This window comes from Nannobrachium achirus, assembly GCF_963921795.1.
Source record: "Nannobrachium achirus genome assembly, chromosome: 7".
In the NCBI taxonomy this organism is placed as follows: Eukaryota; Metazoa; Chordata; class Actinopteri; order Myctophiformes; family Myctophidae; genus Nannobrachium; species Nannobrachium achirus.
The window spans coordinates 20,435,825-20,458,948 of record NC_137816.1 but is presented as its reverse complement, the minus strand read 5'-3'; the positions used below and the strand labels follow the sequence as shown (position 1 = coordinate 20,458,948).

Here is a 23,124-nt window from a genome sequence, read left to right as displayed (position 1 = left end):
CAGGACCTTCTAGCTGTGAGGCGACAGCACTACTGACTGCGCCACCGTAAAGTAAGACAATTGATTCCTCCAGCTTGGTATAACACCTTGCTCCACTAACTGAACAACCTCCATCCAACCTCGACAATATTTTAGTTGATAATAAATCTGTGAGTTTACTTTTCTTCTATTTTGGGGGGGCGAGGGGGTTCCCTTGCACTCTTCTGTTGACGATATTCAACATCTTAGACTAGAGGAAGACTTACAGCGTTAAAGTCTAATTTAGGTCTCAACGGCAAGGTGTCTTTGCCACATGCGAATAAAGCTATTGCACAGCTCTCTGTAGGACGTACGACGTACGTATGTGACATACGGTAAGATTGGCCAGGATCATTGGGGTAGGTAAATTACCCTTTGCCAAATGTGATATTCCTGTGGCATCACGTGTATGTAAATTAATTTTCATGAAGGGACTGAGAACAAATACACACATGGATAAGATTGAAAGGTTATTGGTTATCATTCGTGTTCAAAAGATGATCTGCAACGTTATCCATATACTGTACCGTGATGCTAATCATTGTATACAGAAGTTCCTCTGTATTACGGTATATCAATGCAATGATCACAGTTGTTCCTATAACGTAAATCTTATGCACCAAGGATGATATGATAAACTAGAAAAGGTGCTCCACCAGGTCAGTGCAGGTTATTGTGGTCCAGCAATGTTCAGAATTCAGTCATGACTATAGACATAATGTGTACCGATTTGCGTGATATTTGGACAAAATGCGTAGGAGTAATATTCAATAGACTTTATATGTAAACTCTACAACTGTGTGTGTGTGCTAGGGATGGGACGATAAGCGATATTATCGTTTATTGTGATAAAAAACACTCACGATAATCGTATCGTGGAGATTTAATTTATAATGAAATTTGATGTCACCTTTAAACCTATCTACAAGCTAGCTAGCCGATCTACAAGCTCACAACGTGTCGTGAGCTTATAGATCTGCTATTTTTTGGCAAATGTCCCACCTTAGGATAATGGTATAATTTTGATTATCGCGATAATAGTGTCAATCGCGATTTCTTTTGTCACAATAAACGTGATATGACATTTTCATTTCGCGTTGTGAGCTTGTAGATCTGCTATTGCAAATGTTCCACCCCAGGATAATGGATTTTGATTATCGCGATTATATCGTCAATCGCGTGATATGACATTTTCACATGGTCCCATCCCTAGCGTGTACTGAAGGTTTGCTGCCTCATCCGTACAGCATCGTAGATGATCTCCACGGGCTGGGAGTTGATGTGCAGCAGCTGGTCCGCCGCGCTGTCCTCGGGGTTCAGCTCAAACAGGACGCTCAGCAGAGACGAGGATGAGTCTCCCACCGAGGCGATGAGCGACGGAACCACTCCCTGCTGCTTCAAACCAGTCACGAACCAGTGCTGCAGTTCCACCTTAACCCTGGGGAGTGTGTGTGTGTGTGTGTGTGTGTGTGTGTGTGTGTGTGTGTGTGTTTGCAGACGGGACACAGAGGGGAAAGAGAGTGGTGTATCAGCAGTCAGATAGAAACATTAAAATCAGCCGCAGCATATTTGCTGTATCTGAAAGAGATGCATGAGAGGCTGTTCAGTCCCCATGTCCACTTGATACAGATGTGGTATTTGATACCGTAGAATACTACAGAATCTAAAAGAACAATGCAACTGAAGAACATAGAATCTAACAAATACTGCAGAAACAAACATTGCAACATCTAACAGAATGAGTACAATTAAAAAAAAGGAATTATAGAATCAAACAGAACACGTGTAACAGAACAATGTATAGTACACAACACAACAAGGACCTTGTGGGTGGGTTTACCCAATACAGCAAGCAGCATTATGTTGGAGTTATTCATTTATTTTGCATTTTCGTTCCTGTTGTAATTATTTAATCTTATGTATGTGTGCATTGAGGTACTGTGTGTGTGTGTATGTGTGTGTGTGTGTGTGTGTGTGTGTGTGTGTGTGTGTGTGTGTGTGTGTGTGTGTGTTACACACAATGACATGGATATAAAACTGTAGTTAGTAGGTCAAATAAATGTTACAAACTTTGAGTGTGTGTGTGTGTGTGTGTGTGTGTGTGTGTGTGTGTGTGTGTGTGTGTGTGTGTGCGTGCGTGCGTGCGTGCGTGCGTGCGTGCGTGCGTGCGTGCGTGCACGAGATGCATGGTGGTCTGGATTACACATTGACCATTGTGGTAATTGAACTTACAAATTGTACATTATGAAACATTCTCTCTAGCAATTAGAGAATCTAGGGCAGAAAATGGCCTTACTTAACAGCTTGTGCCCCGGGTCTCTGGGATATTGTGGTGCTCAGGCCATTCATCTGAACCATGAGGATCTCTGGAACATTGGGCTCCTCCCTAAATGTGACCGACGTCCTGTTCAGCTTGAAGTTAATGATCACCGCCACATACTGCAAACAGAACAGGAATTCATGAATGTTCTAATCTTACAGCTTTGTGTGTGTGAGTGTGTGGATATACATTTTCAAGCAGACAGGTGCACGGGAGTGAGTGATGAACATTATTGGGATGGGGGAAGGGGGGGCAGCCAGATAGCCACTGCCAGATAGATGGATGGACAGATAAGCACATGCAGGCAGACACATGTTATGTATAAAACATCCTCCTATGGGTGAATATATGAAACCAGGGCCGCAACCAGAGAGGATTGTGAGGTGCATTTCAGACGCACAAGGTTTCGCCGCGCTGCGAGGCATTGTGAGCTTGTAGATCGGCTATAAGAGGTTTTGTGTAGAGGAGGAAAAGAGCAGCCTAATACAGAGTGAAAGGTCAAGTTTATTATGAATTGACTGTTCAAGTGGTTAAATATCTGGAAACACATTGTTACATGAACTCAAAATACACTGATGATTAAGCGATGAAACTATATGGTATCTAGGGTTGTGGGGGTCTCTGCTTCATCTCGCTATCGACTAAGGGGTCCTTGGCCTGAAAACGTTGAAGACCCCTGTTTTAGAGTGTCTAAGCTTCCCATGTTTTAAGCCCAATAAATAAATAAGTCCAATTATATTTCTTTTGTCATGGATAAATAAAGAAATATGCTAAAATGAAGTGTCTCACTCTCTATTGTGTATTGTTAAAAATCTGGCTATTTTACTGTTATTTGATTTGTCTTCTCCTTTGTACCTTTTGTACTCTACTATTTGTGCCACTTGTAATGTTGCTCATTTATGTATGGGGACTGGATGGAAATTTGCATCCTACATCTTATCTATCGTTCATTAATATGCGTGTCCCGTCCAAATAAACGAAATAACGAATACATAAAGCACAGACACAGCTGGGAGGCAAGGAAAAGGTGACAGGCAGACAAACAGGAAGACAAAGAGGGTCACAGGCGTACAGAAAGAGCAACAGACAAACAGACATACAGGGAGAGAAGCAGAGAGGCAGATAGACAAACCGATCTATAGTACCTGCTTTGGTATAGTCAGATTGTGCGAGCTGCCGCTATATCCAATGGCAGTATAGAGTTTCTGCTTTTCGTCTGTAGTCATCAGCTCATCCAAGCCAGTACCTAAACACAGAGGACATATAGAGCAAAATTATTCACAGCTTTATAATTATAATGCATGATATACAGTAGCTACATCCCAGGGTACAGTATCTACTGTTAAGCTCACTAGAACATTATTTATTTGACAAAGATCCTTCCATCATTTCAGTATGGAGTATAAAAAAAGTCTAAAAACATTTCAGCAAAACTGTGAAAATGTTTTTTAAATGATGCCCTCACCATCCAGCTTTTCTAAACATGCATATAAAATCCATGGTAAACATACAGTAGCTGTAAGCAATAGAAGCATAGCTGGTGTAATGCTTAATTTACACGTCATCGTACAACAGTGTCACTCGCCAGAAAAAGCAGATCTATAAGCTCAAAGAAACGTTGTGAACTGCATTGTCGTGCAACGAGTATAAATCAGGCTTAAAAGTGAACTGATGCGGTGGAGGGAGACGCACTCTCAGTCTCAGCTTCTTTGGATTCCTCCTGCTCCTCCTTCTTGGCCCTCCTGCCAAACAAACTGCCAAAGAATCCTCCTCCTCCCTGCTTCTGGCCTGCTGCTGCCTTCTTCCCAACAAGCTTCTGGCCAGAACGAATCACCTGTTGGAGTGACAAGAGGAGAGAGAGGAGGGGGGAGAGAGGGAGAAATGAAGAGGGGGGAGTGAGAAAGGAGTAGAGGAAGAGAGTCAGAAGGAAAGTGAAACATAGGTAGAGGAAACAAGAAATGGTGAAGAGATGAGGATAGAATGAGAAGTGAGGAAAAATAGAAAGGGGAAGATCAAGGTCAAAAACAGGAGCAAATGAAATGAACGAGAGACAGACCAAGAGGACGTTACAGTCTATAAACAGTCTTGTTAATACAGTACAAGAGCAAGGCTACGTGCTATTATCATATAGATGGCCACATCCAGAACATTACCTCCATTTGGGCCTGCTGTCGGGCTAAAGTGATGTTGAACACGTCTAGGATTTTCTCTAGATCCTAGCAAAAACACAAACACACAATATATTTGAGTCACATAGTTTAAAAACAGATAAATCACCCCACAGACACACATACACACTAACCATGGTTTTGTTTTACATACACGTTAACTTAATAAAACTAGTAAGATGCCTCAGGGAGACAAGTGACCTTGCCCTAAAGGGGGCGAGGTCGCGCCATGTCTTGGCCATCTGGCCAGTGATGTACAGTATATCGGACCACCCATATACTGTATGGAGACCCCTGGTACCCATATATGGAGATCCATGTAGTGTATATATATGGAGATATGCTGTGATAGCCCAAACATGCTTACTCAGTTATTCGTTATGTGAAAGTCCTATGATGTCTATGACATCTGACATCATACCCTTTTATGCCCATACATGGAGATCCCCGTCTGTAGAACCAGCCACACAGATATGGGCCGTCTTGGCCATGTCTCTTGGCCATATATGGATTCTGTTAGTGTGGTATGTGGCCGATGTGGCCTCCATATATGGGCATTCCCATATGAAGTCCTGTTAGATGTGGGCTTAATATTGATGACATTAGGGAACTCCATATATGGGCATAAAGGGGATTCTGTTGGTGTGACATCACAGTGATGTCAGAGCATGATGTCAGAGTGGCAAACCCATGGACCGTAAAAAAGGTGTACACGTCCAGACGTCCAAAGGGAGCCAGCATGTGCCGATTCACAAACAAAACTGCGACCTTCGGTCGCAATAAGAACGGTGAGATAGACAGACAGATAAACACAGACGGGGTGAGGCCTTCTTCGGCCTGGCTGCGATAACAAAAACCCAGGGATCAATGTTAGTATTGTCACCTGTATCTGTTGGTCTGACTCTGGGTTGACTTTGCCCTGAGTAAGGAGTTTGGTCTTGAAGGCAGTCTTGTATGCCTTCAGGGTTTCCCGGTGCTGTTTGATGTTGCGCCAACACCACATCTGGTTACTGCGCCGAATATGAACTTCCAAAACACTATTTATCCCATACCTCCACCTGGAAAAAAGACAACAACAAAATAGATTTGATGGTTGTCAACTCTGATCCTTGGTGGCCTGCCTTACACCTGGTTTTCTGTCCTACCAAGACCTCTAGTACTGCTGGTTTTCTATCCTACCAGAACCTCTAATATTGCTGTTATTATATATTACCTCTACTCCAACTAACGTTATAGGAAGTGAATTGCAATGACCTGGTGTCCTTGTCATCCTACTTAAGGGACAATGGGTTAACTGCTAATAGTCTGACAGTGATGATATCATAACTGTGATATGATGTTTGTTGGACTGACCAGGACTTGGTGTTTCCATGGACGGGGACATCGGGTCTAAACTTCCTGTATGGTCCATTCTTCACCATACAGTCAATGGACTCCAGGAGGTCAACCATACTCAGGTACTGGTGTACACACACACACACACACACACACACACACACACACACACACACACACACACACACACACACACACACACACACACACACACACACACACACACACACACACACACACACACACACACACACACACACACACACACACACACACACACACACATTAGCGTAAATGGACTTTTATGCATTTTTTATGTACAGTATCCACCTTATTTACTGGAGATTTTTTTGCACCACACTTCAAGTTAACAGCAGACATACAAGCTCACGTCGCATGCAGATGCAACCGTTGTGAGCTTGTAGATCACACTCGGCTGCGGCGCCGGAAGCTCCGTGCAACTTCTGCGCAATGCACGATGGGATGTTGGAAAGTTGTGGATACATTTGTGATGTGTTGTTAGTAAAGCACCCGATATTACATTATCGTTTTGATTGTTATGTTCACGGAAGCTGCTGAGTTACAGTAAAGGTCAATAATGAAAGACTTCATTGGAAAGTCCCTGTGTTAGATTACTGTTTGAGGAAATTCATAATAAAAGCTCATTACAGGTGAGGTGGGCTCACTGCATGTATTCTTATGCACAGAGGGTTACCGTATGTTGTTTGAACTGCACCATTTTGGCCAACGTCCAGGAACATAATGAATTACTGTCAGCTACTACAGCTCTAATTTGCACTCCATGAACAGCAAATATTTAGCAATAACCCCAAGTACTGTACTAAGGCCATTCTTAACAGTTCTAGCAATGTTGGGAAATGCCTTCATTATTAATTACGGGAATATAATAAAACGATTTACCCAACTGACGAAGTGCAAGTGTGTGTGTGTGTGTGTGTGTGTGTGTGTGTGTGTGTATTATCACCATTCTTAACTGTTCTAGCAATGTTGGGAAAAGCATTCATCATTAATTACGGGAATATAATAAAAATGGTTTACCTAACTGAAGAAGTGCAAGTGTGTGTGTGTACCTGTGGTTTGGTCATCTCTATAGCGATATTCTGAACTTCCAGGTGCAGGGTGGCTTTAGGAGACGTCAGGTCAATCTCATCATTGGGGTTGATGCGCATCTTAGCCGAGGCAAAGATGGGTTTGAAAACTGTCCGTAGAAATGGGACAAAGGTCAAAACCACTACTTTGACCATGTGTAGACCGCAATAGCCATAATACAAAGTATTTTCACTGACATGCTGCTAGACCTACAGGCCCACGGTATATCTGTATTGTATGTGACAATATTCAGTTAAAAGTGTCATCTCATGGATTACCTTTTAAATGAAATAATGTTCTGCAATGAATAATTGTGTTTCTAAAATGTTAATGTATGATCACACACAACCATGTCATCGCTGTCGGATCGAAACCTTGCTGTATGTCCAAAACGGTTACTTTCCCGGTGTTTAATGGATCCAATATAGTTATTATTTAATCACAAGTTATTTTTGTTGGTGAAAAACACCAAAAGACTTAAAGGACAACTTTGTTTTTTTACAACAAGGGTTCATATTTTAGATTGTAATTAGAGAAAAAAATTAAGTGTTAAAATGTTTTCATTTACTTCGTTATATCGTTTTAGCACGTTTAGCGTGCTAAAATTTGGGGACATGCGTACGCATGGGGGCATGTGTAAAAGTGGCTAAATATGTATTTTTAGACACAATAAGCCTGCAATTTCTTTATTGCTATTTACAGTAACCCCAGAAGTCACATCTGCCCATGAAAGATTGCGGTGCATCTTGGGAATGGGCTTATTCTGTGTAAAAAGACATATTTAGGCACTTGTACGCATGCCCCAGCCACTGAAATCAAAATAATCAAAATCTCTAAAACGATAGAAAGGAGTAAAAGAAAACATTTTAACTCTCATCTTTTATATTCTTTAATTACAATCTAAAATATGAACCATTGTTGTAAAAAAACAAAGTTGTCCTTTAACAACTCAACCTTGCATCCCTATTTTGAACATTCATTACAGTGTGTGTGTGTGTGTGTGTGTGTGTGTGTGTGTGTGCGCGCGTGCGTGTGCGTGTGTGTCTGGCCACGTGAGCGTCTACTCGACATCAACATATGTGGGCCAAATATCAAAGCTATGTGAAGATGAAAGCCACCACCATCATCATCATGAGCAGCATCTTGAACACAAGCCGCATTCAAAGGCCCCGTTCCTTTTCACATTGTAATGGCCACTGATTAAAAAGAGTGATGCTCACTGTACTGATAGTCTTTGAGCTCACGGTCCTTGGTGATGCCTGCTTTCAGTTTGTCCTGGAGGGGAAACATGAAGAGAAAACTAATGAGATTCTAACATGGAGAAGGTCTTTATATTGTGGTAATGATAGGGGACTCTTAGGATCTGACCTCTATTCCACTCAATTCACACAAGTTTACAATCAGAGGTTTCACATGGGGTCACGATACTACAAACAAGAAAATAAACAAAAGCAGTACTGTCCATATGAAGTGTGCAAATGAGACAGCAGACTGTAGTAGAGGAGTTATTTATAATGAGGTAGTCAGGACAATAGAATTAGATTAATTGTAATTACAACATTACAGAAGGCAGTTGAAGACCTCACGTGTTAACTGAGTGTCTGTTATTATAATAATCATTAAGACTTGTCCCTGCTACTGGACACACCTTTCAGCTCTTATGAGAAATTCTGTCTTTTCCATCTTGGATCACCATGCAAGCATTCCCCAACTATATATTGGGATTCTCATGTCGGTGTCTTTTGCGTTTCACTTTTGGGGACTTTATGGAGTTGGCTTCCTGTGAGTTTGGTAAATAGCATTCATCAAACACAAACATGACCTGACATAACAAGTAAAGGATAAAAACAACAGAACATGTTGGGAGCTTCTCCTACAGACCCAGATCAGGGATTAAGGCTGAGATGTTTTGTGCCAGTTTGTGCCCAAGGCACACCAAGGGGCATGTTGAAATCTCTACCTGTATTCAGAAGTAGGTAGAATGTGCCTCTGTATACTGGGAAATTAGAGTGCACAAAGTACTGATAGAGTAAATCAGGGGTCTTCAATGTTTTCAGGCCAAGGACCCCTTAGCTGAGAGAGAGAGATGAAGCAGGGACCCCCACAATCTCTTCATAGATTCCATATAGTTTCATTGTTGACAGCGCAATGACAGCACAATCATCAGTGTATTTTGGATTATTGAACTGTCAATACTTAATAAACTTGACCTTTCACTCTGTACTTAGTCTGCTTTTTTCCCCCTCTACACCAAAGCTCTTTGCCGAAAATAGCCGATCTACAAGCTTGTAGATCGATAGTAAATCGATAGATACTTGGACATAAATTGTAGTTGCCACAAAAACCCAAGGCACAATTAAACTTATCTTTGGGAACCACTGCTCTATTTACTCCCTGGTGTGCCTTAGTCTTTTGTCTCTACTGTATGTCGATTCATGTTTACATTAGCATTAATAGTTATCATGACTACTATCCTTTTTCAACATAGCTGCCTAGAAGAGGAGGTTGGGGGGAAGAGAGCTCCATCCAGCTGTAAGAGGTTGAATTTGTTACGTCATTCCCACGTCAGCAAGCCTCATTCAGGACGTTACCTTACAGCTGGCTGAGCACAGGCAAACACTACTGGCCTGATCTGGTTTACTGTAATGACCGCACAAAAATAAAACACAACAAACACACATGAATGTTGGGAAACCATGCACGCACGCACGCACGCACGCACGCACGCACGCACACACGCACACACAATGCTGCCTTGTCGCCTGGGGCATCCTTCTACTGTGACTGTGGCCTTTTCTTTTTTTGTAATTGCCTATGCTGCGCTGCCCCACATGTAGAATCCATGTCCAATTCTGTTAGCTGAAGTGCCCAAACAACTTGTCTTCACGGTGGTCGGCAGGAACTTTACCCCTGTACCACCCAGATGCCCTCAGAGAGCAAATTTTGGACTGTATATACAGTACACACTTTTTTCACACTTTTTTCATCCATGTCACTAAATTAATATAGGACATACAAGCCATACAATAAAGGACCGTCATTACAGCATTATGGTGCAATCAGAGTAGACAGGCTTTATCGAGACACATCTTTGGACAATGAACAAATGGAAAAGCAGTGTGTCATATTGTCATCACCAGGACGAACATGATGTTAAAATGTCATGGCCTATTACATTGCAATATTATATTTGAGGCCCTAGTTCCTTGCCCATTGCGTATATTCATATAACCTGGAGGTTTGTGGTGTGCGAAATGTTTGTGTGTGTGTGGCTGTGCATGTGTAATGCGTGCGTTTCTGTACTTTGTGTATTTTGAGAGCCGTCTGACTGAAACGATGCACGTATATCGCAGAGTACCCGAGGGAGTGTGGTGGTGCCTGCATGGCATTAAGTCAGATAAGCGGTTATCCAGAGCTACTTTCCAACCGAGATGCCCATAAATAGGCATATTCAGTTGTGTATGAGGTCTATATATGGGCCTTATGCCTATTATGCCTATATGATGGAGGACGTCGACTGTTCCTCTGTATTCATATCTTGGATTCCAGTATGTGCCAAACTCTAATCATAAACCGTACTAATGCTACAGTATAACTCTACTATACAGACTAGACACTATACCACACTGGCTGTAATAATATAGGAGCGTTGTGAGCATCGCATACCGATCGAAACAAAGAACCATGGTCCAAGCTAAGACATGGATTCTGACCAAGCACTTTGAGGGCTTCCCCAAGGACAAAAACTTTGAACTGAAACTGGAGCATCTCCCTGAGCCTGAAGATGGAGAGCTGCTTTTGGAAGCCATGTTTCTGAGTGTGGATCCATACATGAGACCTTTCAGTCAAGTTGCAATGAACGAAGGAGACGTCATGATTGGAACTCAAGTGGCAAAGGTCATCCAGAGTAAGAACCCAGCATTTCCAGTGGGCAGCCATGTTGTTAGTAGGGGTGGTTGGAGGACCCACACAGTGTCTGATGGGACAGGCCTGATTCCCATCATGCCTGACTGGCCTCAAGACGTCCCTATGTCCCTGGCCCTGGGCACTGTGGGTATGCCAGGCCTGACTGCTCTCTATGGTATAGAGGAGGTCTTGGGGCTCCAGGCCGGGGAGACCCTCCTGGTGAATGCAGCAGCCGGGGCGGTGGGCTCGGTGGTCGGCCAGATCGCCAAGCTCAAGGGCTGCAAGGTGGTGGGCTGTGCAGGCTCCGATGCCAAGGTGGCCTTCCTCAAAGAGCTGGGCTTCGATAAAGCCTTCAACTACAAAAGTGTGACGTCACTGGACCAGGCCCTGAAAGACGCCTCCCCAGGTGGATATGACTGCTACTTTGAGAACGTGGGAGGGCCTTTCTCCAGTATAGCCTTGCCACAGATGAAGGACTACGGGAGGATAGCCGTGTGCGGAGGCATTTCCTTGTACAATGACACCACGCCACAAACAGGGCCATACCCTCACCTCACCATGATCTTCAAGCAGCTGAAGATGGAGGGCTTCCTGCAGAGTAGGTGGGAACACAAACACCCCGAGTCCCTCAGAAGGCTGATGGCCTGGGTCAAGGAGGGTAAAGTGAGGTGCAGGGAGCACATTACAGAAGGATTTGAAAACATGCCAGCTGCTTTCATGGGCTTGCTACTGGGAGAGAACATCGGCAAGGCCCTAATCAAAGTCTAATCCTGACAAAGGATCAAGAAAAACAAAATAGTAGTACTTAACTTTCGACATCCACATTGACACACCTTAAGCGCTATATACGTTGTGTAGTAATTTCCTGTATCCGTTTTTTCACTTTTAATAAAAGCTCTCCAGTGTTTCAGACAGTATTTATTTGTATTTGAATTAATGTATTTAACATAACCAAAATATACATACAGTATATACGGTATATAACAGGCCACCACAACAATTACATATCCAACTAGAAATACTGTTCCTACGAAACAGCGTGGGCTTGCATGGAACACCATGTATGGACATAAGGATCTACCCAATGGCCACTCCAACATGGAACACCATATATGGGCATAAAGATCTGCCCAACGGGCACTCCAACATTACTTGTTGACTCCTACATTCAATCCCTCAGATACTGAGGGATTGAATGGGTCTCTCTTCCTCTTTCTCTCCATACTCATTTCCCATTGGAAATGCATTGGGTGCTTAAAGTTAAATATTAAAAAACTACAAAAGATTTCATGTGGGTGTTGTTATTAATTAACCCATTTAGTGCTCCAGACATGAACGGGTTAAATGTGTAGCGTGCCGCTCGCAGGGCTCCATTACACTCCATTGTCTTATTTTGAAGGCCAGAAGTCCATTGCGTAAATACTTCCGGGTTGACGTCATGACGTCATACAACGGGAGCGGTCATCACACCATGTGGTTTCTAAAATGGCCGATCGATGCCTTTGTTGTTATGTTTTTGTAGCGAGAATCTAATGCCATCCTTGGCTTTAAAAGTGTTGTTTGGAGAAAATGGACATTAAAGATGAGATTCCCCGCCTCCATGTTATGGGATTACTATTTTGTGCACGTGGATCCGTGATGATGATGAATCGGCGAGGCCGATCGTGCCAGGGCCTTCCGCCAGGCTATTGGGTAGGAGAACCGGCGTTACTCTATATACAGTACTTTTCGCGAGTATACTCGGGATCGGCACTCTAAATACTTGAGTATTTTTCACGAGTATACTCGGGATCGGCTAGAAATGAGTTAATATCAGATCGCACTTGTTGGTGGTGATGTCACCAAAAACGCTGCTCCCTCATTGGCTAAAGGCCCTGCCTGTCAGCCAGTTTTGAGGAGAATAACCTTATTATATAAAGATTTGGGAGAACATACTGGTCTCGCTTTCAGCGAGCCCACAATGATAATGTCGAGGATAGCAAAATAAAGTAAAAAAGGTTTTGCAAGGTATTGCTGTGATTTGCAGCCACACAGATATCATATCCTTTGTGAGAATGCAAATTCTGGGGCATCCTAATCGCTCTTCCGGCTCATGTGGAAACCCATGCACTCTAAATCTCATGATGTGAGTGATTTGAATCAAAACCTGTGATGTACGTCACCCCTTTCTCTGTCTCCTACATTCTGTGTCTTTGAAGCATGACTCATTTTTTAAAGCAGGGTAACATAGAACTGGAAAAGGCTTAGGCAATGTTAGCAGGCTGTGGGATTTAAGATCTGATAACGTTGACAGGAAACTTTTAAATCACATCTAACCTGGCTATATTAACACAATGCCTGCCAAGGGTTAAAAAGAAATCTATCTTAGTACTGCCCGGCTTTTTACAAAAAAAAAAATTGAAAATAAAAAAATAAATAAACATTTTTTGAAAAAAAATAAGCTCTCAGAAGATGTCCATTGCCCCCTTGCAGTTGGCAGAAACATATTATCAACCCCAAGAAAAATCTATTTTTAGATTAACACACACAAACAATTACAGCATGTGGATGGTGGCCATTTTGGCAGCCATCTTGAAGAAGGTGTGCAGAAAGCTGATTACATGAATAACATTTTTATATTTTTTTATCAGCATCACAGGCTGCCCAAAGAGCAGTGAACCCATTGCTGTCTCATATATTAGTGAACAGTGACCCCCAGTGGCCAAAAATGGTAGAACGTACAGTAACGTGTGAGGCGGTAGATAGCTGGGCAAAATAGAACGTTTATAAACGTGTAAGGCGGCAGATGAGTTAAAGATAAAATGTAATCATCACCGTGGACAAATGGCAAAGAAGTATCCCATCATGTTCAAAACTTGGTAAAAAAATGTTAATGGAATACATTTCACATAAATTATGTGAAATGTGTGCTTGCTTTATAAAACAGTTTTTGAGTAATATTTACACTGTTTGGTGGTGATCAAGAATGTGAGAAATCACATAAAGGTTGTAATCTTTAGGCCAGGAGATCCTCCCCTAGGCAGGAGGTTCGGGGGTGCTCTCCATTCCGACATGTCTCCATTCCGACAGTGACTTCTTATTGTCGAAGTGGCAACACTTCCATAGACATGTCGGAAAGGAGACATGTCGGAATGGAGACGTGTAACCAGAGGTTCAAGCCGCCCAAGGATAGGAGCAATACATATAACAATATTTTATCCCTCAAGAAATAATACTGCTCAATTTGTCTGACCTCCAAAACATTTTGTAAATTAGGGTGGGTTTGTTTATTCTCCATAATTCATTTTCGGTCTTTTGAATCATTGCTGTTTTAATGGCTAAAAGATATTATTATAATATTATTATTTATTTAAATGTATACTTGCAAGGGCAAGTCTAAATATCAAAATACAGAACTGAACCTGTAATCTTGCTTTATCTTATTCAAACAAAAGAAAATATGTTGTTTACTGCATATATTTGGTAGACATGCACTCGTGCAGGATGTAATATTTAACCAAAGGTCAGTGTCTTGCAGTACCAGAGTGAATTGTTTTACATTTTTAACTCTAAAGATGGTTGAGCCTACTGTGCACCCATTGTTTTCAATGTACCAAGCTTTTCTGTTAACAGCTGACATGTGACAACAAGGTGATCCATATGCACTTCAACTCTTCTACTCTGACATTTATCCACATAAACAAGGGGAACGTGTTGTTCCCACGGCGTATCACTGCATAGTAAACACATAATCCACATCCACACCAGTGCCAGTCAGATGACACGATGCAATGGATGGAATCATGGTAACATAAGAACCGCTTTATCCAGAGGTCCCTCACAAACAAAGCATTGCAATGTCCGGTCGGTGCTTAATTATATACCATTCAGTGGATGTTTCCACCCAAAAGGTCCTTACTGCCACATGACTGTGTACATTTATAGCGAGTGGTAACAATCTGCAGAGAGTTAACAATTACGGTCGACCTAACTACACAATTATTTCTGAATTATTTCACCTTGTACACACACCTCACTGTTTGTCATCTTTCTTGTCCCCCCCCCCCCCCCTTTTCTTTTTTTTTAGAATGAAAGGCTTTCATATGACCAGTCTTTGTTTTCCCCCACAGTTCTCATTTCCTGTATGGTTTGTCCAGTTTTAAGGTTTTTTGAAAAACCTATGTTTCTGTTAGTGGTGCTCAAACTTTTTCATGTGAAGGACCCCCAAAATGATATGTATTTGGCCATGGACCCCCATCTCAAAATATTTTAGTTCCTGGGACCCCCCAGAAGCAAAATTTGAGTTACAAATGTTCGCTTAAAAAACACATATATTCAAAGATTTGCACACATTTTCACAACTTTTCAAAAATAGTAGATCAAAAGCTCGCAGTGCGGCACTCGGTGCTGCGCTGTGAGCTTGTATATCTTCTATTTTTCAATAGCTAAAGTATAAAATAATTAAGGCCCCTCCACCTTGGCCCCTAGTAACTCAGTCCCACTCCCCCTCTTGTGACGCCCCTGGTCACCAGGCCACATGCTGGGAGAAGGTGGAATGATGTGGTTATATCACTGAGCTGGATGAGGATACTGTGCTGCTTCAACCGTACTTCCTCCTTGGCACATTGACGTCATTGCGTTATCGTTGCCAAAGCAACTGATTTCACAACTTTGTATCTCAATTACAAAATAATATAATATGCACAGGTTGATATGAGCCGTGCAGTGCTTTTTATTGAACCCCATTCATGCCTGCAACAACAACACTGCTGGCCCTGGGGCTACAGATTTTTATGTTGACAATCCCAACCCAGTCCTAAATCTCAGACTGGGACATAGTGTGATAAAAGCTACCCCGCCCAAACTGACCAATTAGTGCATGGAACACATGATGGCAAAGCCGCTTGATAAACATTTGGAGACCTGAGATGTCCTTCCTCTTTAACCTTTGATTTCCTTTCTCTTGAGTTTGTTATGCTGTTGTAAAACAATATTCTTTTTTGGTTTAATAGACAATAAGGGCAAGATATATTGTAAATAAACAAATTGAAATCTAAAACTACTATACACATTGCCTGCACTGCATAGCTAGGGCTTTTTGTCATTAGGTGTTTAGGAAATCATCCAACATTAACTTTAATTCCACACTTTGTAATCACAGAATAATCTTTTAGAAATGAACTTGAAATATTGTTCAAGTGACAATACAGGATTAGAAAGATGAGATATCTCACCACAATCTCTTCCCAAGAGCCTCGATAAAAGATGGAGCTGTTGACATTCCAGTAGGCACACAAACACTCCAAACGACCCAACTACGGACCATGGAAGCAAACACAGTGTTACACCACTTAAACAACACCACTTTATTCATTATTGATTAACATGGTTTCAATTTGCTATTTGTACTTTAGATTTACAGTAGAGTACAAATCCTTACAGTACATTGAATTCTTATTTTGTAATGTGAGCGATTTCATAGAATTATGAAATGTTACCTTATAGATGATCTTGGCTGCCTCATTCAGAATACAGAGCTTCCAGTTCTCGTCAGAGGTCTAAAAGCAGAAGCGGCAAGAGTTGGAACACTTTTCACATTTCAAATCCTTCAACTGAAATGGGCAACATTAAAGCTGCACAATGTAACGTTCCTGTTCTAACCGCAGATTTGAGAGAGTCTCCTGCTGACATTTTTACCACTGAGCTAACAGAGCCTGCCTGCTTGCTCAGGGTCATGTCCAACAAGACAGAGGATATAAATGTCTCAATAGAAGAGCAAGGACACCAAATATGATCACCCCAAATGAATAAGTTATATTGTATTAACATACTCTTACTCTACCATACAGATTGGACAAAATAACATTTTATTCACTTCTACATAATTGAGTTTTAAATATAGTAAGTGTACGATTTTGTCTGACCAGTACATAGTGTATGCAATTACGTGTGTGTGTGTGTGTGTGCGTGCATGCGTGCGTGCGTGCGTGCGTGCGTGCGTGCGTGCGTGCGTGCATGCGTGTGTGTGTGTGTGTGTGTGTTAGTGAGAGAGAGTGCTGACATTACTATCCACATGTGGACAAATATCCTTTCAAGGACAACCAGACAAACGGATTACATTTATTAAAAGATCCAGCTTGGGATCAGGGATAGGATTAAGCATTTACAGTAGGTGTTGTGGGTAGCTTTTAGGGGTTAAGTGTCTCTTGCTAAGGGACACAGACTAGGAGGGCTGGGAGGCAAAGCAGTGACCTTATAATTACCAGACGGCCTCTCTAGCCATTAAGCTACAACCCCCCACACTGCAAGTAATATGTGTGTGTGTGTGTGTGTGTGTGTGTGTGTGTGTGTGTGTGTGTGTGTGTGTGTGTGTGTGTGTGTGTGTGTGTGTGTGTCTCTCTGTGTGTGTGTCTGTATCTATGTGTAGGTGCGTGCCTGCTTGTGTGCGTGCGTGCGTGTCTCCCACCTGTAGACTGAGTTCTGCAAGGGTAACTCCCATGGCGATGGGCCGTTGTGGGTCTGACAGCTGAAAGAGGAAGAGCCAGTCACACACACACTGTATATGTACTACAGTATACTGTACAGTACAGTATGTAGTGAGAGGAAGGTTAAAGGAGTAGTTCACCCCCAAAATGACTTATTTTCTATTGATTACTCACGCCATGGAGACTTGAGTTCAATAATATGTTTTTGTATTTGTCACATTCCTAAGACAAAAAAATATATTATTGTAAATGTACCCCCATTGATTCCGGATGGGGACCCAAATGCATTTGGGTCCCCATCCGGAATCAATGGGGGTACATTTATTGTAATAACATTAAATGTATGTCTCCATGGCGTGAGTAATCAATAGAAAATAAGTCATTTTGGGGGTGAACTACTCCTTTAAGGACAAAGTGTCACTCCCTCCATTTGAACCAGGGGTTCCCAAACTTTTTAGCTCGAGACCCAAAAGGGAAATTTATAGTCTCCCCGGGCCTCAAAAATGTGAAAATAGCAGATCTACAAGCTCACAAAACGTGTTGTGAGCTTGTAGATCTGCTATTTTTTTCCCTCTAATTAATCGATTTTCTTTTCTTTTTTAATGTAATTCTTTTGAATAATGTTTCAATTTATTTTCAACGTAGGAAACGTTATTTATTTTTTATTTTTTTTGAAATAAAAATGATTAAAAACTAAATGTAGTTAAAAAAATTAATAAAGGGGTATTTACTCGGTACCCATAAAAATTGGTCTGCGACCCAAATATGGGTCCCGACTCCCGACCCACTGTTGGGGAGGAGGAATAGTTCACCCCCAAAATGACTTTTTTTCTATCGATTATTCACCCCATGGACGTTTGAATTCATGGATATGTTTTGTTTTTGTCACATTCCTAAACCAATAATTTGAGGAGACTCTGTATCTCCATAGGCAACAAAGCAGGCTCTTTGAGTCTCCATAGGGAAGAACCACTGCTGATCATGAAATGATATCCATGAATTATACATGGGGTGAGTAATCGATAGGAAATAATATATTTTTGGTGGCTGAACCATCCCTTTAAACAACCATCATTATTCTTAAAGGGGACACTTAACAGTCCCACCACCACTGGTAGACACCTCAATAATCCCCACTATTAACCTTACCATATCCCTTACTAAGAATTCAAATATAAAAACATGACATGACAATTATTATTTCTTGTTAACCACTTAAACCCTACTTAGTTGACCAGGGTCCCCCAGGGCCCCGTTGGTCCACTCCTTTTTTCCCCTTTACATCAGATGGAAACAATCTGTAAAAACCTAATATTTTCGCGTAATGTGTGGCCCAGCATGTGGACGCTAGGGTTCACGTGGTTAAACACAAAGGGCATAAAAAATTCAGAAAAAACAAAAGAGAATTCTGTTATTTTGAAAGGTAAAGAGTAGAATACAGCTGAAATCTGAACTTACATCGTCCTCATATCTGATGTGGATGCTGGTGATCTTGACTTGCAGGTTTTTGATGACTTGTGTTGCCAGCTTCTCAGCAAAGGTGTCCTTCTTGTCATCTTGTGGCTTTTCTGAAATTAGAAATGATGATGGTTTACTATCTGCACTCTGCACAACTATTCCCTGATCAACCAAGTTTATAAAAGTCAGACACTGACAAAGGCTGGATAGCTGAAATGTTTGTTAGAGACATGTAAGAAATAATATAAAAGTAAACTCACTCTTACCACTTTGAGTGCGGCTCATTACCCTTATAAAAGCCTACCTAAACACTTTTATCTTCAAAGACATACAGCTTAATTCTCTGTATGCAACACAGTGCATACTATCATGTGACATTACATGAACATAATTTAAGAATACAAAAATAGTAATACATTTTAGTATCACTGGTTAGAACCAGGGTGTGCCAGCCTCAACAACAAGCCTTTCAAGATTCTATTTAACTGTAACAGTCTGCAATTCAATCCATCTACGCAACACTGTTCAACAAATGAAAAATGTGAAACCTACCTTGCTTGTGCTCATGCCGTTTCAACTTCCGGAATACTTTGTGTTTTTTATGTTTTTTATTTCCTTTTATGACTATTGCAGCATTAAAAGGAGACAGAGGTGTTAGAAGAGAAGGCAGGCAACCACAGAAATCCCATAGAAAAACAACCATTCTGGACTCCTACATTCTCTATTTCAAAAAATGCCCTCATAATGCATTATAAATGTGGGCTTCATAGAAAGCGTTACACACTTTTTTTGCCACCGTCTTCCTATCTGCGGAACGCATGAACGCATGGGTGCCACAATGATTAATTAGACCTGGAACACCTCTGTGTCACTTTAAACATTATTTTATTATTTATGCTATTAAAAAAATAGCAGATATACAAGCTCACAGCACGGCAGCGAGTGCCGTGCTGTGAGCTTGTACTGTAGATCTGCTATTTTTGAAAGATCTTAAACATTTGTGCAAATCTTTGAATATATATTTTTCAAAGGAAACTTTTGTAACTCAAATCTTTGATCAAATCTCTTCTGGGGTCCCTGGAACAACATGTTTTGAGATGGGGTCTGCAGCCAAATACATGTAATTAAACATTTCTAGAATCGGGTCAATATATTCAAAGACTTGCACACATTTTCAATTTGTTCAAAAACAGCAGATCTACAAGCTTGCATCGCGGCACTCTGTGAGCTTGTATATCTGCTATTTTGTAATAGCTAAAGCATAACATTATGGTTCAAGTGGTTAAAATCTAGAGTGACACGGATGCGCTCCAGGTCTTAATGGGTTAATAAGTGCTACTATCTTGTTGTCTTTGACTAAATAAGTTTATGGCCATGTGATAAACTAATGATCACCAGGCCACTCGTCATGGTCCTCGGGACAGGCTGTAGTTTTGTTTCAAATATGTCCAGAGATGTGCAGGAATCCAGAAAAAAAGGTGAGAGAAGCCATTAAAAAAATGGTAAGGGCTGCAGATTAGAATTGGACAGAACTCTGGTGCAAAAACAAAAAGTGTTCCTTTTACACAAAACTAATAGCTAGCATAGCTACAGTACCATACCGTTTTACCACACAACACATTGCTACTTAACCATAACAGGTTCCAACAACTAAACAATACATATAGACATTGCCCACTATGATAATGATCATAGTACACACGTGTCATATTCTGTCACTGACCGTTTAAATATCTGTCACAAGGCCTCACAATGAATAAAACCAGCCAATGATGGCACGCAGAACAGGTCTTTTGTGATTGGGTTGAACGCAAACATGGATGGGTGTGTGTGTGTGTGTGTCTGTGTGTGTGTGTGTGTGTGTGTGTGTGTGTGTGTGTGTGTGTGCGTGCGTGCGTGCGTGCGTGCGTGCGTGCGTGCGAGCATGTTTTAATGTTCTTCCAGTGACAGAGGTACAGTGGAACAGACAGTACCTACCGTTCTGTTGCTCCTTGTACACAACACTCTCCAGGTCAAACAGGAAGTCTCCTGTTTGAGAGCCTAGCAGTCAGCCAGTCCGCGGCAGCATAAGGCAAACAGCACACAGAATGGTGAATTCATACACACCACCACCCCCTTCACATACTGTAGACTGCATGGGGGCGCAACAGCTAATTTATCTAATCAATGTAATTGATTATTAAAAAACAAATCAGAAATATCCAAGATGGACGATCTACAAGCTCACAATAATTTGCAATGACATGTTGTGAGCTTGTAGATCGGCTATTTTCTGTATTTTTGCACGGCTTAAGTGGTTAATCAGACCGATCGTTTCAATTCTAAATTCTAAATCAATTCATCGATTCGTTATATATAAAAATATAGGCCTATAGAAAAAGAAAAACACTGAGAAAATAATCAATAGTCGTAGCCATAGACTGGTGAATGCTTGCATACAAACCTAGATAAATATCTGCATAATTATATGCATACAGTGCTTCCAAAGAGTATGAATTCATTACAACTGAGTTCCACAACTGTAAATGGTGCATTTATATAGCGCTTTTATCCAAAGCGCTTTACATAGATCGTGCATTACATTCACCCATTCACGCACACATTCATACACCGGTGGCGGAGGAAACCATACAAGGCACCAACCTGCTCACTGGGAGCAATTAGGGGTTCAGAGTCTTGCCCAAGGACTCTTCGACATTAACTCAGGGGGAGCCCGGATTCGAACTGGGAACTGGGAACCCTTCGGGAACCCTTCATGCTCTAATAACGGTTTCTCTACCCCTGGGCTATGCCGCCCCCCAACTGTGATAAGAGAAGGTCAATAGTAAATGCTGCACAATTACTCACCCTGCCTGTGCTGCCTGGAATACCCAAAGAAAAACATTCTTATTTTTGCATGCTTTCACAGATGATAGCCATTTCTGAGTTGATTGGAGATTCTAATCAGTTTAACAGAAAAGGGTAAAAAAAAAACGGTCACGATAGAGAGGATTTGCCTGAAAGCGTTTATTTAGCAATAAATAAGAATAGTGTTTAGGACCCACTGGAGACTGGATATCTGAGACTTTTATAATATCGTTAAGTTCTGATGTTTTGCTGTTGTTAAATCGCTGATCAACTCCATTGTAACATAAATGGCTGCCATCTTTGGACTTTTGTGAAGGCATGCAGGAGAAAAAAAGAAACATCTTCAAGAATTCCAGGCAAAACTGCAGGTGGAAATCTGTTTCTACGACAGAAGGTTAAACGTTTTGCATTTGTAGTGGTCAGAAGTTAAAGTGCTTTTGGATGTGCACTCTATAGAGGGCCCTCAAAATATTATTCCAAATTGGGGTTGACTGGATATTGCAATAAAAATATATAATAATGATAGACCCGCCCACTACTTTTGGCAGCCAATTATAGGCAAATAGTATGGAATATCCAAAAGCAGATTGACACCTATCGACAAATCGTGGTAGTGGAGTGTCACATGGGAGTAGTAGGGGAATCAGGGGCAACTGTTAACCCATTTAGGCCCAAGTGCGATTTGAAAATTACCAATTGTTTTACTGGAAAACGTATTACTCAGCCTCTGTAGCAGCTGGAAACTAAATTCCCAAACTATTTGATAGCTTACACCTTTGGCTTTTCATAAATGACGGTACTACATACTGTACATGTACTATAATACACAAACATCTGTTCCCGTCCATAATGGGTTTTAAAGGTTGGCTCAGGGGAACTCATCCACTTGTCTAGCTAACCCTGTGAAGAGGGCGTAGTCATAGCCTCTCTGGGAGGGGCCAGTTATCTCCCATAGGGTTATATTTAACCTACAATATACAGTAGCCTTCGCCACTGCACTCTCTGTGCTCAACAGCACCAGCAACATATGAAAGAGTTACTTGTGCTGTGGTGCATATGTAAAGAATATAAAGTCTATAGGAACTGTCAAACATTAGGCATTGACTTAGATGTGTATGTATTTCATTTTCAATAAATTAGGGACACGACTGGGCTAGTTTTGATTTAATCATCCACCTGTCCATCTATCCGTGTCCGTCCAGCTGTTGTTCCGGCAGTCTGGCCGGCCGTCCATCCATCCATCCTCATCTATTTCAAACTATAGGGTGGTGCTACCCTAATTTGCTAAAAGCTGTCAATTATGTAGTTTCCTTATAATGTGAAATGCATGTAAAAAAAATAACTAAACCCCTCAAAACAAGTTTGGCTATTGCATGGCTCAGCTGTATGCTAGATTTAATCTAATATAATATCTCCAAATCACTCGTCATGGTTGCCATGGAGGTGAAAGAAACTGCTGAACAGGTCAGTCAAGCAAGGCATTACACTCTCCTCTGTT

At 41.4% G+C, this 23,124-nt stretch overlaps 2 protein-coding genes across 3 annotated transcripts in view; one reads left to right on the top strand and one right to left on the bottom strand.

Moving 5' to 3' along the window:
• Window positions 1–23,124, bottom strand: part of vps13c (vacuolar protein sorting 13 homolog C) — a 104,690-nt gene that overhangs the window by 64,894 nt on the left and 16,672 nt on the right. For both annotated transcript variants that reach the window (XM_080730550.1, XM_080730551.1), the window contains 13 exons: window positions 18,780–18,889; window positions 17,303–17,362; window positions 16,335–16,394; window positions 16,071–16,151; window positions 8,172–8,226; window positions 6,933–7,060; window positions 5,860–5,966; window positions 5,390–5,564; window positions 4,492–4,554; window positions 4,031–4,172; window positions 3,484–3,584; window positions 2,315–2,457; window positions 1,264–1,456 (listed from right to left, as the gene is read on the bottom strand). In XM_080730550.1, coding sequence (XP_080586676.1) covers window positions 1,264–1,456; window positions 2,315–2,457; window positions 3,484–3,584; window positions 4,031–4,172; window positions 4,492–4,554; window positions 5,390–5,564; window positions 5,860–5,966; window positions 6,933–7,060; window positions 8,172–8,226; window positions 16,071–16,151; window positions 16,335–16,394; window positions 17,303–17,362; window positions 18,780–18,889 — 1,418 coding nt within the window. The remainder of the gene's footprint in view (window positions 1–1,263; window positions 1,457–2,314; window positions 2,458–3,483; window positions 3,585–4,030; window positions 4,173–4,491; window positions 4,555–5,389; window positions 5,565–5,859; window positions 5,967–6,932; window positions 7,061–8,171; window positions 8,227–16,070; window positions 16,152–16,334; window positions 16,395–17,302; window positions 17,363–18,779; window positions 18,890–23,124) is intronic.
• LOC308289032 (prostaglandin reductase 1-like) lies at window positions 10,630–11,625 on the top strand (the record flags this gene model as incomplete). The annotated part of the gene is made up of 1 exon (XM_080730552.1): window positions 10,630–11,625. Exon 1 carries the CDS (start codon window positions 10,636–10,638, stop codon window positions 11,623–11,625), a length of 990 nt encoding a protein of 329 aa, XP_080586678.1. The 5' UTR covers window positions 10,630–10,635.